Source organism: Apium graveolens, chromosome 1 (genome assembly GCF_009905375.1).
Source record: "Apium graveolens cultivar Ventura chromosome 1, ASM990537v1, whole genome shotgun sequence".
NCBI classification, from domain to species: domain Eukaryota; kingdom Viridiplantae; phylum Streptophyta; class Magnoliopsida; order Apiales; family Apiaceae; genus Apium; species Apium graveolens.
In genome coordinates, this window is record NC_133647.1 from 3,490,910 (window position 1) to 3,507,598 (window position 16,689).

The 16,689-nt window shown below is 33.1% G+C and overlaps 2 protein-coding genes across 7 annotated transcripts; one reads left to right on the forward strand and one right to left on the reverse strand.

Annotated features, from left to right (window-relative positions):
• The first annotated feature begins 765 nt into the window (after positions 1 to 765).
• LOC141666391 (acyltransferase-like) lies at positions 766 to 2,100 on the forward strand. Its single transcript, XM_074475927.1, has one exon. The coding sequence runs from the start codon at positions 766 to 768 to the stop codon at positions 2,098 to 2,100; it is 1,335 nt and encodes a 444-aa protein (XP_074332028.1).
• A 5,549-nt stretch (positions 2,101 to 7,649) lies between these two features.
• Positions 7,650 to 16,328, reverse strand: LOC141659675 (endoglucanase 12). 6 transcript variants are annotated; one of them, XM_074466615.1, is made up of 9 exons: positions 15,831 to 16,328; positions 13,686 to 13,987; positions 12,918 to 13,515; positions 12,592 to 12,764; positions 11,478 to 12,504; positions 10,646 to 10,750; positions 8,905 to 8,944; positions 8,267 to 8,359; positions 7,652 to 8,184 (listed from the first exon to the last, which is right to left on the reverse strand). In XM_074466615.1, the coding sequence occupies exons 1-5, from the start codon at positions 16,222 to 16,224 to the stop codon at positions 12,103 to 12,105; spliced, it is 1,869 nt and encodes a 622-aa protein (XP_074322716.1). In that variant the 5' UTR covers positions 16,225 to 16,328; the 3' UTR covers positions 7,652 to 8,184; positions 8,267 to 8,359; positions 8,905 to 8,944; positions 10,646 to 10,750; positions 11,478 to 12,102. The 6 variants fall into 6 exon arrangements, with proteins under 6 accessions (XP_074322703.1, XP_074322716.1, XP_074322715.1 ...); XM_074466614.1 differs by having other exon boundaries at positions 8,267 to 8,353; positions 8,843 to 8,944; XM_074466608.1 differs by having other exon boundaries at positions 8,843 to 8,944.
• Between the last annotated feature and the right edge of the window lie 361 nt (positions 16,329 to 16,689).

Below are 16,689 nucleotides of genomic sequence, written 5' to 3' on the forward strand. Positions count from 1 at the left end.
ATCAAATTAAAAAGAGAGAATTGCATTTTGCACCCCTTATATTTGGTCAAAAATCAATTTTGTATACCTATTTTCATAAATTGCAGTTTGCATCCCTCTATTTTGAAATCCGCTTCAACAAGCATCTTTTTGCCTAATTTTTTTAGCCCAAATTGCTGTCTCCGACAATATATCTCATCTTTTTTCTTGAATAATAGATTATATATGTTGTTGAAGACAATAATTTGGGCAAAAAAATTGATAAAATTTGGCAAAAAGGGTGCAACTTGAAGCGGATTTTAAAGTAGGGGATGCAAACTGCAATTTATGAAATAAAGATATAAAATTGATTTTTGGCCAAATATAAGGGTGCAAAATGCAATTCTCTCAATAAAAAAAACTCAATTATAGAATGTTGTCCATTAACATTTGCTTGAGAGAGTGATTACATGAACGATGCTATATATACAATTAATAGTATCATTTAAAAGTAAAAATGTTGGATGATATTATTCATAAAAATCAATTTCAAGAGGAGACTGTTAATATTTCCCTTAAAATTTACAAAAAAGTCTTTGATTTTCTTAAAAAAAAATCCCATCTCTAGAAATAAAATATATGCTACCTTCTCATAGAAATAATATTTTAAAAATTAAAATTAAGTAGTGCACATGCCGATACTACTTAAATGAGTTGACTAAGATTTCAGCATACAAGCGTGTTAATTTAAACAAGCGTAATTAAGATCAGAAATGATCAAGTTCTAAGTTAGCATTTGCAACAAAAATGATGAGGGGACTGATACTATTTAGAAGGCAGCTGCATGTCATCTCAAGATCAGAAACCAGCATCATCAAACCATCTTCTCCAACTCCAGGAAACTTAAAACAGTACAATCTTTCTTTACACGATCGAATGATGCCTAATAGTTATATTCCAGCAATATTTTTCTTCGCCAACATCACTAGCTCTTCCGATCAGAAATCAACAATTGCGAATCTTCTGAAGAACTCTCTGTCCGAGATGCTGTCCAAATACTACCCTTGTGCTGGAAGGCTAAGGTCTTGTGGATCTTATGTTGACTGTAACGACGAAGGTGCTCAATTTGTTGAGGCACACATAGATTGCAAGTTATCCCATGTTCTGGAAAGAGCTCCTGCCAAGGAACACGAAGAAGGTCTAGGCCATCTCTTTCCACCTAAAGCAATATGGGATAAATTAAATGCCGAAGAGCAATCTAGTTTAGTGCTTGTTCAACTGAACCATTTCACTTGCGGAGGAATAGCCATTGCTGTGAGCCTTTCACACTGTATTGGCGATGCTATCACTTTTTTCTCATTCATTTCCTACTGGGCAGGTTTGTCACGTCACTCTGGTGAACACCAGAAAATATTACATCTTCGTCCTCATATTGTGCATGAGCTGCAACCCCGGTCAATTGACAATCATAATATCACGTTTGATTATCCAGATCCTGAAAAGTATTGGATCACCAAGGAGATCGTGTTTCAAAACTGCAACATAGCGAAACTGAAGGCAAGCGTTGAAATCAAAGACAAACTGCAGGGTCTAAAAGAACCAGATTACACAAGAAATGAGCTCGTGACTGCACTCATTTACAGGTGTCTGGTATCTGCAGCAGCTACATCAAATTCTGGAGAGTACGCTAAGTCTTTTTTGTGCCAAATGGTAAACATACGGCCTATGATCGATCCACCACTGCCACAGACAAGAGTTGGAAATTTTATTGATTATAACAACATTCCAACAAGCACGGAGAGTGAGACAGAGTTAAATTTATTGGTGGAGCGAATAAGAAATGGGAGGAAGCAACTTAGAGAAAACAAAAATGTGGATGAAAATACAGCAATAGCAACTGAGTTCAGAAGAAGTCGACGCATATTTGCCATCAGCAGCATCTGTAATTTGCCATTGTATGAAATGGATTTTGGATGGGGAAGGCCTGTTAAAGCCACAATTGTGGACACGCTGCTGGCTGATTGCATTATTCTGATGGATACTTCAAGTGGGGATGGTATCAAGGCTATAGTTAGTTTGGAAGAGCAAGACATGAAAAATTTTCTGGATAACAAAGACCTGCTTGCCTATGGTAAATTCTAGTACAAACTTACCCTAGTTGTTTAACAAGCACTCCACATAATGTTGGAAGTTTTTATGGTTTTCAAGTTGTTTTGCAAGAATTACACATCTGTGCTAACGTTAATTGTCATAAGGGTATTTTTGGTAATATTTTTATATTTCAGTTTGCATCCTAGAATTTTCCTCAAATCTTACTTTGCATCCTAGAGTTTTGTAATTCAGTTATCAAAAAATAATGGTAATTTCAAATTATCAAAACATAAATCGAGTTATATTATTTTTTATGTTCACATTAGAATTTTAAAACCGTACCATTAGTTAATTTGGTCTAGTTTATATAATTGTTTAAGGCGGAATCTTTATTATATTTGTTGTATATTAAGGTCTAAAAGTCAATTTATAAAATTTTATGACTTACACAAAACTCATAAAATAATAATTAATTCAGTGTTGTTTTCACAATTATAATATAACTGAAATCAGAAAGAAAATAGAGAGAAAGATGATTAAGAATTTTATAATACGATATTACTTTATTTATAAAATTTACGAATGACTAATTAGCACTTTACATCCCAAAACTTTGGCTGAATCTCACTTTGGTACTATTACTTTTAACCTTAACAGTTTGCATCCTAAACTTAAAAAACGGTGACTTTTTGCATCCCTTTGGTAGTTTTGCTGTTAAGTTAGACGTTAACGTTAATTGTCAAAAGGGCATTTTTGGTAATATTTTTATATTTCAGTTTGCATCCTCGAATTTTCCTCAAATCTTACTTTGCATCCTAGAGTTTTGTAATTCAGTTATCAAAAAATAATGGTAATTTCAAAATATAAAAAAATAAATCGAGTTATATTATTATTTATGTACACGTTAGGATTTTAAAACTGGACCACTAGTTAATTTGGTCTAGTTTATATAATTTTTTAAGGCGCAATCTTTACTATATTTTGTTGTATATTAAGTTCTAAAAGTCAATTTATAAAATTTTATGACTTACACGAAACTCATAAAATAATAATTAATTCAGTGTTGTTTTCACAATTATAATATAACTGAAATCAGAAAAAAAAAATAGAGAGAAAGATGATTAAGAATTTTATAATACGATATTACTTTATTTATAAAATTTACAAATTATAAAAGCATAAGTTATTTATGAATTTAAGTATATATTTTAGGTACTGTATAAGTAGATGTCATATAATATTATATAATCTTGTCCGTTTAAATTAATTTTCAAGTATTAGGATCAGACTATCTTTAATTATTCTCGTTACGCTTATTTTATTTAGCTAATAATTATTTACTATTTTTTCTTAATTTAATACTCCATACGTCTCATAATTGAGGCTACTACAAATTATAGAACCATAACTGATTTTTAAAATTTTCTTTTTTGTATAAAAAATTTAACATTAATTTTTTATTTGGAAGAAAAGATTTTAAAAAAAATGAGGCAACTATATTTCATAAGAGTTTTAAAATGCGTGTCGAGCCTTCATATTCCAATGTAAAGAATTGGGTGGGATAGAGAGAATATTATACTTCGACTTATTATATTTCATTTTAAATTATATAAATTTGGAAAAAGAAAATTGAATTATTTTAGATAAATTTATTTTTTTGTTTAAAATAATTGTGGGATGCAAACTGTTATAGTTTAAAGTTATAGACCTAAAATGAGATTCAAGATAAAATATGGGATGTAGACTTTAATTTACGTTTGCATAATTTTTTGAAAATATACATTAACATAAATACCCCTCTGACAATAACGTTAACGTCTGACTTAACGTCAGAAACGTCAAAGGGATGCTTATTGACGGCGTTTCTAAACTTTGGGGTGCAAACTGTTTTAGATTAAAATATTAAACCTGAACTGAGATTCAGCCAAAGTTTTGTGGTGCAAATCTCTGTTCCGGTGATAGTTTCTTACTCCGTTCTAGTTAGCCGAAGGCGCTATTCGTACAACACCGTCGTCTTCTCGTTTTATCCTGGGAGACTAACGACTTGCACATACGGTGAGGGTCGTAATAACTTTAAGAAGACAGTTATACAACTGGACTCGTGAACGTCTCATTCATATCATTTTATTTTATTCACGCCATGACTCTTACATTCTCACAAGTTATTCGGATTGCTTTCGCACCTTTTCTTACAAACATATCCCAACCATAATAGTTCCTAACACGTGCCTAACTTGCCAAGGGAATAATTGAATTGATAATGTCGAGGAGCTTTAGTGAAAAAATCTGCCAACTATACACAATCGATTAGAGACATAAGATGGAACTAAATAATTGTTGATGATTTCATCGCGAATGAAGTAACAGTCATCTCGATGTATTTTGTATGTTCATGGAATACAATGATTAGCGCAGCAATGTCGGGAGCAGCTTGATGATCGTGAAATAATTTCATAGGATGAGAGTGAGATACACCAAAGCTAGAGAGATTTAAGCCATTTTAATTCACAACTCATTGTAGCCATAGAACGGTATTCGCCCTCTACTAATGATCGGGATACAGTGTGCGGCTGACAAACCACCTGAAAACGATGAGCTAAAATACAACGGCCATAATCCGAGTCACACCATGTCGAAAGGTATAAAAATATACCTTTACCAAGATGGCCTTTTAAATATGGCTTAATGACCTTTTGACCATTAAAATAATTAAGTTTGTACCCATAAACCCCAGATGAAAACAATTACTATAATTTAATAACCCCAATGTAAACCGATTTGGTTTAAGGATTAAAACCTAAAAGGCACATTTCTCATATTTATAATGTAATAAAATTGATTTTCATAAACCATATTTAACCTACAATGTGTATCACATGATATAGAGAACTAACCCCTTACTCCCGAGTTTTAAAAATGAAGAAAAACAAGTGTAGGAGCAGGTCCAAGAGTTTTAAAATGCGTGTCGAGCCTTCATATTCCAATGTAAAGAATTGGGTGGGATAGAGAGAATATTATACTTCGACTTATTATATTTCATTTTAAATTATATAAACTTGGAAAAAGAAAATTGAATTATTTTAGATAAATTTATTTTTTTGTTTAAAATAATTGTGGGATGCAAACTGTTATAGTTTAAAGTTATAGACCTAAAATGAGATTCAAGATAAAATATGGGATGTAGACTTTAATTTACGTTTGCATAATTTTTTGAAAATATACATTAACATAAATACCCCTCTGACAATAACGTTAACGTCTGACTTAACGTCAGAAACGTCAAAGGGATGCTTATTGACGGCGTTTCTAAACTTTGGGGTGTAAACTGTTTTAGATTAAAATATTAAACCTGAACTGAGATTCAGCCAAAGTTTTGGGATGCAAAGTGCAAATTAGTCTTTACAAATTATAAAAGCATAAGTTATTTATGAATTTAAGTATATATTTTAGGTATTGTACAAGTAGATATCATATAATATTATATAATCTTGTCTGTTTAAATTAATTTTCAAATATTAGGATCAGACTATCTTTAATTATTCTCGTTACGCTTATTTTATTTAGCTAATGATTATTTACTATTTTTTCTTAATTTAATACTCCATACGTCTCATAATTGAGGCTATTACAAAATATAGAACCATAATTGATTTTTAAAATTTTCTTTTTTGTATAAAAAAATTAACATTAATTTTTATTTGGAAGAAATGATTTAAGAAAAATGAGGCAACTATATTTCATAAGAGTTTTAAAATGTGTGTCGAGCCCTCATATTCCAATGTAAAGAATTTGGTGGGATAGAGAGAATATTATACTTCGACTTATTATATTTCATTTTAAATTATATAAATTTGGAAAAAGAAAATTGAATTATTTTAGATAAATTTATTTATTTGTTTAAAATAATTGTGGGATGCAAACTGTTATAGTTTAAAGTTATAGACCTAAAATGAGATTCAAGATAAAATATGGGATGCAGCGTTTGCATAAATTTTTTGAAAATATACATTATCAGAAATACCCCTCTGACAATAACGTTAACGTCTGACTTAAAGTCAGAAACGTTAAAGGGATGCTTATTGACGGCGTTTCTAAAATTTGGGGTGCAAACTGTTTTAGTTTAAAATATTAAACCTTAAGTGAGTTTCAGCCAAAGTTTTGGGATGCAAAGTGCAAATTAGTCTAAATTTTTTGAAAATATACATTATCAGAAATACCCCTCTGACAATAACGTTAACGTCTGACTTAACGTCAGAAACATTCAAGGAATGCTTATTGACATCGTTTCTAAACTATGGGGTGCAAACTGTTTTAGTTTAAAATATTAAACCTGAGGTGAGATTCAGCCAAAGTTTTGGGATGCAAAGTGCAAATTAGTCTCTAACTTATTAGCAAAACTACCAAAGGGATGAAAAAGTCACCGTTTTTTAAGTTTAGGATGCAAACTGTTAAGGTTAAAAGTAATAGTACCAAAGTGAGATTCAGCCAAAGTTTTGGGATGCAAAGTGTTAATTAGTCATTATTAATTTCCATCAGTATCATTATCTCAATCTTAATGTTATCAGTCATCATCCCAGGAAATAATGCTCATGATGATTTAAACAAATATAAGGTATGTAGTGAAATAGTTACTTCAATACTTTGCTGGGAAGAAAATATTGTAGTCTTGAAGGATTTGAGCTAAGATGTGAAAACAGTAATCTCACTATAGAAATAGGTACAAAGAGCAAATATCGTGTTGTTGAAATCAATTCTAAAACAACTGTGTTTACATTAAATCCTTATAATGATATTCTCGGATATATTTGTGCATCTATGTTATCAAGAATCCAGTATTGGATGATGCACTATATGACTATGGCAGGAACACTGAATTAGCATATCTAATAATAATAAAGTAATCCAATGCACAGCATTCCATCAAAGATAGGCTGATATTGAACAAAGGGGAATGACAGAGTTATCCGTAATAGAGCTGTTGAAACTCTAATAACCTAAATCAACCAAATCTTATACAAAAACTATAAATTTCATAAAATAACACTACAAGAAAAAAGTCCATAGACATCGGTTTTTGGCCGATGTCTATGCTGTTTGGCAACCGATATTGATGTCGGTGATGTCTATTCTAGACATCGGCCATAACCCGATGTCTTTACTGGTTTAGACATCATTTCTGGGGGAAAAATTGATGTCCATGCATTGTTTTTTTACAAAAAATGTTAGAAATAAATAATTTAATAAATAAATTACACCTATTACACCAGATTAAACATATAATGAGCTATGTTTTTTTCCACATAGACATCGAATATTTTTATTTAAGTGATGTAAAATCAGATATTAAACATCGATTTCTTTAGTGAAAGGTGATGTCTATGTCTACATTTAGACATCAGTTTTATCTCAAATAAAGTGATGTCTATGTTTCTTTTAGACTTGAACATGTCAGTCTTTGACATCAGTTTTTTTAGCAAAAACGATGTAAACTAAATTTTTTGACATCAATTTTTCTTCATTAAAAGTGATGTACAATTATTTTTTAGACATCAGTATTTATTCATTCAAAGTGATGTACAATTATTTTTTTGACATCAGAATTTATTCATTAAAAGTGATAGATAACAAGTTTACAAATAAAGTCATCCTGTCTCTCATGCTCAGCAAAGTTACACTTCAACAGAAGTTCTTTATACCGGAAAACCTCAAAACAACTAAAAGTCAAGACAGGCGGTAACAAAAACTAAGTCTACAAATTTCATGGTCTTCCTAAACACCTACTATATTATCAACTGTATTATTTTTGTAGTCCATCTATCCGTGTATAATTTTATCAGCAAAGTTTGGTAGATGGGTATATTTTATACAACAACTTTTGTAAGAGGCATGAACTCAATTTTTCCAGCTATAGCTTTTGGATCGTTCATCTTCTTCATCTTCCATGTTATCACCAATTATAGTAGAAGTCCTTCTGGTGGTATCAGTCAGCCGTAGTGAACCTTCAGGAGAAGTAGACTTGGAACGGGTTTGGGTTGATGATTCAGCATATCCAGAGATTCGTAAAGCTGATCCTAGAGTAAGTGTCGAATCTGCTGATTTGCTTGTTGGGGATCGACGGTCATAAAGTCGGTATTTCTGAAATAAACGGAAACCATTTTAGCATTTCACAAAAATTAAGGGATTATAGAAGATTATCTAATGGAGAGCTTAAACTTACTTGAAAATGACTCTTCACCTCGTCATTTGTAAGACCATCAACTTGCATTAGCTCTCTAATTAGTTCCAGGAGTCACAAGAGAAAGCCCTGCAACTGGAAATGCATACTTAGCTTCTAACTTTGCCTCCATTCTAACTGCAGCTTGAAAACATAGGAAAATAACAAAGAGAAAGTTTTCTAACAAAAATAGAAAATTACAGTTGCTTGCTTTGACGGTCCAGAGACCATATATTTTGCAGTACATATTTACAATAAAAAACGAGCCATTAAAAATGCAATTGACAGAGAAAATGTAAGGCATTCATGTTAATATTTATCATATTAAATAACTCTAGTCCTTAACACAAAGAGTGTCCAAGTATCAGCTTTGAAAGGCTTGTGAAAACCACATTCTGCACAAAAATATGTTGATTAAGCTTCCAACTCCAAACTTAGAATAGATAAATTGAAGTTGTCACTGAACCTCAAACTGTATTATACTTGTCAGAAATATTCCATAGTGGAAACAACAGTGTGCATATCTAAGCGATCAAAGATTTGTCATTCATAATTCTGTTGAAGAACTACTGCACTTACGCGTGATCCAAACTAACAGATGATGTTTTCAAACCCTTGGTTCGATGATGATTTAAACTTACTCTGAGAAACATCAGATCCGAAGTAAATGTTGTTATACATCTGCAGTCATATTACATATTTGTTAGCTCTAGAAAAATATAAATTCAAATTAAAGTCAGGTTACCTCTTGGCTTATAACCAAGGTATGCAAAGCTTAGGCCTCATGTGAGGTATTTAAATTCCCGTAATTGACTGTTTCTATACACACAAGGTATTTATAATTTTAAAAAATTAAGCTTCTTGATACCTGGCCCTGTATAAAATTCCAATGATACACAGAACTCATTGGTAATACTTCCAACTTTATTAACAACCGTCTAGATTGTGGGATAATTTTTATGAGGATTAAAAAGAAATAAAATATAAAACGATGCAAATGAGGGATGTCCATAAGTAGTATTTTCTAAAACATGACACCATCTAACTGATAGACATGCAAGCATGTGCACACAACCTATAATTAAATGTCTTTTTCTAGGTATTTATTTCCAGTTTGTGATATGTAGTTCTTAGTCAGGAACCGCTAACCTAATTTCCCATTTAAAAAAAAGAAACATAACTATTAAACTATAAGGCGTTTCACAAATGAAGTCAAGTTCTTCAGTTTGGAGTTTCAACAACCTTCTTACAATAGATGGTCAGAGACATAGATTAATACTTAAGAATAAATAAGGAAGATATACATTGACAGATCATTTAGACTATTGAAAGATTCAGGCGGCATTTTCCAGTAAAGGACATGCCCTGCAAAAATACTGCATATATTTAATTAATCATAAGTTAAAGATAAAGGGTCTAGCAAAGATATAGGAAAACTCTTTTCATTAAACTTTATCAGGAGGTATACAACCGGGTAAAGAAAAAAACTAAATAATACATAAATACTTATAATACTTAACTATCGTTTCGAATGATGTCTGTGTTGTTAACCCAGGAGGAAGAATATGCTTCAACACGTGATCTATTATGAATGTAGTAGTAAAAATGTAAAACAGTGTACACGATTGTTGCAAGAAGATAAGGTTTAACAAGAGTGAAAGTAGTTGAGGGGTGGAGTTTCGTTTACTAATGTAATAAAAAGCAACAAAATATTTAAGGCAAAGTATACATGCTTTACATGATGGAAGGAAACAACCATATTCATTGATCATACAGTTCATACATTTTATTCTGACGTGCGAGTCAAAACATCAATAAATATATGTATGTATCCGTCTTATTGCATGTGTTGCTTTCAAATCAGAGGCTTTACTTTTTATATTAACATCAACTAGGGTGCTTCTCATTGAAGCTCTAGCTTTTTAGTGGATTAGTCTTGACCAAGTAAAACACATAATGGCAGGAGGAGGTTCAACCTCAGACTCGTGAAGATACTCGACACAAATCAACAAAGCTTTCTTTAACAATTTTAGGTAGAAAGGTAAGACTTAAAAAAAAGGAAAATGATAACATAGAACAACTAGAAGTTTTAACTGAAGCTTTTAAGTCAAGCTAGAATAGAATTTGTAATGTCCTACAAGTCCCTAACAACTTTAAAGAAGAAAAGCTTACACTATATTCGACCAGCATATGCAGCCTATCCCTAGCCATAACAGGGGAGAGGAAATGCTTTTTTTAACCCATAAAAAATATAGTATATGACAGTAATCCAACGAAAATTATTATGAATATACATATTTAAATTTACAGAAAAGTACCGATCATCCATCAATCATGTTCCTTAAAGAAACTCACATAACATTTTGAATTAATATTACTCACCTGCACTCCAGTAGGAATATTTGAGGGTCATCGAATAAGGGACCACTTCCACTTTAAAAAACTTCTTCGGTTCATCAATTTTTTCACTTGGAATATCAGATAATTCTGTTATGCAGAAAGATAAACAAAGACATTATTATGAGTTTACGCTGGTTACTCAAAAAATTACATATTCATCCAATGAAAGTTCATATAGTCGATATTGTGCGTGTGTCGTGTGATACATCCTACTGTTTACATACCTAATACTCCCTCAGACCTCCCAAAAGAATGTTTTAGGTTTAAGTAAAACAAGAAAAGTTAAAGTAAAGAAAAGAAGAAACATGGGGTATATTTTAACCACAATAGATACACTAACATATTTCTTTATTTCTTAGAAGATGGACTGTAAGTACACTTTGAAGTTCAGAGCAAGCAAACGTACAAATGACAAGAACAGGAAATCTGGAACCAGCAATACAAGTAGGAAGACCGAAGAAACTATAAAAATGGTAGCACATCGAGAGACAGAGAGGGATAAAGGGAGATAGGGAGAGAGAGAGAGAGTACATCGATGATTTGTTGCTCAAGGTGGGCAACCAAGAGTTCTTCTTGAGTTTGAGCAATCATTTTGAGATACAATAATAACCCGGCCACAAGGCACTAGAGCAAAGCAGAAGTATATAAATCAAGTTATGGGTTTTAAAATTGTATTCTTTTCTGGAATCATGTACCAAGTAGCATTAGGAACAAATAGATCCTTGCTCAAGCATGAACTGCAATTAGGGTTTAGAATTGAAATATCCCCAAATTAAAACTAAATAAAACTAAGAATTCGAGTTTTGTGGCTTACTTATGTACCAATTAGAGCTTTATATCTTCGAATAAATTGAATAAGCTTCCACTCGAACGAATCGGGTCATCGATAATAGAACTTCGGACAAATTAAACCAAGTTCAACATCTGAGGGGAACTTCTGAACCTTCAGTGAAAGATTTAAGATTTGGGAGGGGGAGGGATAGAGAGAGGGAGAGAGGGGGGGTGAGGGTGGGACGAGAGAGAGTGAAAGTTTTAATTTTGTTTCTGAAAATTGGGGGGGGAGAATTGGTAAAGGAGGGGGAATCTGAAAATATTTCGCTAAGGGAGAATAAAATTGAAGGAGCGCGCCCTGATTTTTTTTGGTAATTTTAGACATCAGTTACTAGATAACCGATGTCTTCAAATAACATAGACATCAGAAAAACACGGGATGATGTTATTGCTTCTTTTAACATCAGTGGCAACATCAACCGATGTCTAATGTATGATGTCTATTCAACTTTTTCTTGTAGTGTAATCCATACATAACTATTGGCCCCTGATGTCTATTGAGGTGTACTTTTCCGTCCTTAAAGTTTATGTGATATGATATTGAACATGATATAGAATTGCCTATTGTTAAGACCAAGTGTATATGAACAAATATAGCATCATTTACTTTAAGGCTTCCAAGGTGATGGGGGTGGTGGACTAGGTGGATACAAAGGAGGAACAGCAGAAAACATGATATTCTTCTCAATTCCTTGGCCCCCACTTGTTGTGAGGGACACGAGTGCAGCAACCAATCCTGCATTTCCAGCAATAGTTGGTTCACTGTGGCTGTAATCGGAGCGAATATCTTCATATTCATCAAACTTATTTGGCCCTCCTACCATTGCTCCAATTATTGTATTCGGATTTGGATTACGACTTTGATACCACTTCCATCCACTTTTACATGTATATTTCTTGTTGTCGCGAGGTATAGATGCTCCACGATGATGAACATGTTTAGGATAGTGGTCTCCGTACCCGACTACGTAGCTCATATTCATGGGATTGGCTCCAAGAATGTAGTTTATCTGTTGATGCACAGTGGGGAGATCTTTTAGATTCACTAGTTGTATTACAAAATATTAATATTCGATTAAGTTAGCATAATATGTAACCTGAGAGGAGGCAAAACTGCGCAGATCTTCAGCTAAGATGAAGTTAGGGCCACAATTCCAACCTGGAACACCGGTGGCGTTTAGATAATCGGCAAAAAGTGAAGCTAAGAAAGCTGCATTAGCCACGTACTGAAGTGGCTGGCCGCGTCCACGATTCAATTGAATTAGGCCCCCTGCATTTTTTACAAGAGCTAATTTAATAATTTATTCTTCTATTAATGTCTAGTTTAATTAAGTCATAACTTGCTTTGAGTTAGAGCTCACATATTTTATGTTTGTGAGTCTCTAGCTTGCACTAATAGTTAACTTATAAATCTAAAAGTTACCTCGAGTCCAATTGTAGACATTGTAGCGTTGGAGATATGAGCACATTGTAAGACCGGTAATGTTGTGATAGCTACTGAGCATATCCTCGTAAGGATAACCAGGATTCAGAAAAATTCGCAGCCTAGTTAGCAGCATCATAGCCGCAGGTAACTTGTTATCCCAACTTAAGACACTCAAATCCCGATTCATAGAGAAGGCATGGGCATTAGAAGGCAGTCCTTTGTTAGTTGCAAGTGATATATAACTCCGGTTCCCGGTGGCATAGTAAAGCCAGGCTGCACCCCACATGTACTCATCAAAATATCCACTCGAATTATAGTAATGTTCAATGTATGGGTTTTGCAGGCTATATCTTCTCCGTTTGTTTTTGTCTCGGGCAAATTCAAAGACTTTACCAGCCCCTTTGACAAGCTTTTCAGAGTAAACATTGTTGTCGCGGAAAACTATGGATGCTGCTGCGAGTGCTGCAGCCATTTCCCCAGCTAGTTCTGGACCTTGGTATGTAGTTTGGACTGGACGAGGATAGTCCATGTCTTCTGGCCTAGTCCAACAGGTATGATCGTCCGGGACTGTTGATCCGTTCATTGATCCTCCCACCTTTTAATTATCAGATCGAAAATCAAATATTAAGATTCTTGACGCATCCCTCTTTTAATGCAACTTCCAAGGTATCTTATTGAAGACACTCTAATTAAACAAGCTTGCACAGGAATTATTGTATTAAATCAGAAACGAAAGAGAAACCAGACTCGTGAAATCATGCATACCTGGCTATAAATGTAGGGAACAGAAGCGGCAGAAGAGTTGAAGGTGAGAAGCAAGTAATCGGTACCCCATTTGATAAGGTCTCTAACATGATCATACTCGTCAATAGTCTTGTACTTGCCTTCGTATTCTATGACACTCCAGCTTAACATCGTCATGGCAAAGGACATTGGAAAATGAAACTTTATATTGTCACCAGCATCGTAGTATCCTCCTACAAGCCCTCTGTCGGTTGTATTTCCGTCTTGTAGACCTGAATTTCCTCTCCAGTATATACCGTAATTGTTCTTGGGGAATCTCCCAGCTGCCAGTTCCCAAAAATATCACTATTGTTACTGAGAAGAAACTACTGTAATGGTAATAGTATATTATGAGTTTTTTCATTCCGTGCAACAAAAATAAAATGAAGTTTCAAATAACTAGATTAAAACAAATTAACAATGAATTGTCAAACTGTAATTAATTGTCTTTTTCTTTTTGATAATTAGGTAATAACTTTTCCAAACTAATAATTTATTAGTAGTCTCAGAGTAAACATTTGCAAAAGATTTAGAATGGTACAAAAAGAAGAATATGGGAACATAGTGGTACATGTTGTGTTCTCAAAATCGGTTGAGTCAGACGAGTATTCGGGTGAGTAATTGAAAATAGGAGGTCAGTGAATTCAGATTATAGCAAAGACGGAAATCACTCGGATTGGTACTCAGATGCTGAAAACGAGTGTTGGGAAAATCAAGCAAAAAGAAACAGCTGAGTAGAACGATTTCGGAGTTTTATAATCTTGGTACATATTCTATAATCTCTGGACTAAACGTATATGAATATTTTGATTGAACCACGTCAACTACTAACATGAATCATGCATACCTTGCTGCCTTCCTCTAGAAGCAGTTATATTCATAGTGTACTCAAACAAGACGCATGCTTGCTTATACAGTATACATATATGCATATATTGCAATTGCATCCTTTACATTGTTTGTGATAAGTAAGTTGTGAACTTAGATATTAGAAAAGTAAATCATGGTTTGACTTTAGCATATTTGTTTTTGTTGGTAATTTGTTAACTAATAGTTAATTCATACTGAGCAAATCATGGTTGACATTGATAAAATTACAGTTCTGTAACAGTGACAACCTAATTAACGGCTGTTGAGCAAATTGAGTTGACGATCTTTTTTAACTTTTTTTACCAAAAATCGCTTATTTTTTACTTATTTTTATGTGTTATTATTATTATTTTTTACTTATGACACACATAATTGTACGCATTCAAGCGGGGGTATTTTGAGAAAACATCATTTTCATTTTTTAAAATGAGAGTAAGGTTGTGTATGTTATACACCCAATTAGCGATTGCCATAATCGATATTATTGGGTACGATGATGATGATGAAGAAATTTTAAACTAATTACACCCTCCTCCCATTTTCTTGTCCATCAATTTAAATATATTTTTTATTCAATCATATCAAATGTAATGATATTTACCGTAATATAAAATTCGAACAACATTTTTTTTCTTTTTATTTAACGAAAAATGATAATACTATAGAAAAAATGGGAGGTTCCCAAATTTTTTCCCAAAAATTTCGCCAAATGCCGACTTATCATCTAATAAATACTCCTTCTGTCTTTTTCATTTCTTTACACTTTCCTTTTTGGGATGTACTATCAATTTATTTACATTTCAAAACTTACCAAAAATAGTTAATGAGTCCCTCCATTTTCCCACTTTTCCTCCCTTTTCACACTACTTTTACCCTCGATATCTCCCTTTTATACATTAAAAATCAATGGGTACCACCAATTCACCCACTTTTCTTTCTCTTTTTCACTAATTTATACATATTTCTTAATTTTTGTGCAAAATCCTTTTGATAACAAATCAAAAGGACGGAGGGAGTAGTAATTTTCCTAAATATAATATGAGACTCCACGTGTATTAATATGCCCCGTAAATTAAGATATGTCATGTATTTGCCACGTAATTTAGTAAAAAATTTGGGGAAGAATTTCGGGGAACATATGTTGATACTATAACTGATTAGTGAAAGAATGAAAACGAGAATCGAAGAACGACCAGATAAGAATTTGCAATTAGTGAAAGAATAAAAAGTATAGAAGCCTAAAATGAGTGCACTCACATTTTTGCTCGTCAAAGAAGAGAAGCGCCTTGTGAAGAGCAAGAGTAAAATCATCAGGAGGCAGTACCCGAGCATGATTCTCCGGCAAATTCTTGGAAATTATAATCGGCATTCCGACGACAAGAAACGCCAGTGCCACAATTCCCACACTCCACTTCAACGCCTTCCGACTACAAATAATGCAACCCAAATCAACGTACTTGTTCTTCTTGTTGGAAAGCCTTGTTTCTGGATCCAACAGCCAACTTCTCTGTGTTTCATCAAGCGCGTAGCTTTTTCGAGACGCGGACGCCTTGTCCCAGTCTGCGTTCTGGCTCCGGTGATCATCAGTCGAGTCTGCTTGGCTTTCTCCAACAATCTCTATCGCCCCTCCCCAGTGGTTTGCTGAATGCATTTGATTAAAAATTCTCGTAAAAATAAAATAAAAAATTTGGATGTTTGTTACAACAGAGAGATAGTTGTTTTGGCTGATGAACAGGTAAAATTTAAGACAGAGTCGTGCTATTTGTATTTGATTTGTTGTTATAACTGGATATTAGGTAGCGGTTTACATAATCAGGTATATTTAATTCTGATTATTACCAAATCTAATATGCATCTAGATTTATTACATTATTTGAAAAATGGAATGCATGTCAGAGATACAAAATACCTTAAAAAGATCCTCACGTTCGTGGACTATAATAATTTGCAAGTAGTTATTATAACTTGACCATGACAGATTTTGATTTGCTTATTTATCATTAATAGCAATACCCATATGTAGGCAAAAGATATCGGTCAACTATCGATCGTAATCTATGTATCTATTACCTATTACTAGCTTAAATCTCGTGTGATACACGGCTTCCCGTAAATA

Coding starts and splice junctions, on each gene's coding strand:
- LOC141666391 (XM_074475927.1), top strand. CDS start 766: ATGATGAGGGGACTGATACTATTTAGAAGGCAGCTGCATGTCATCTCA.
- LOC141659675 (XM_074466602.1), bottom strand. CDS start 16,224: ATGCATTCAGCAAACCACTGGGGAGGGGCGATAGAGATTGTTGGAGAA. Junction 12,765..12,917: donor TGTCTACAATTGGACTCGAG/GTAACTTTTAGA, acceptor TAAAAAATGCAG/GGGGCCTAATTCAATTGAAT. Junction 12,505..12,591: donor GCAGTTTTGCCTCCTCTCAG/GTTACATATTAT, acceptor GTGCATCAACAG/ATAAACTACATTCTTGGAGC.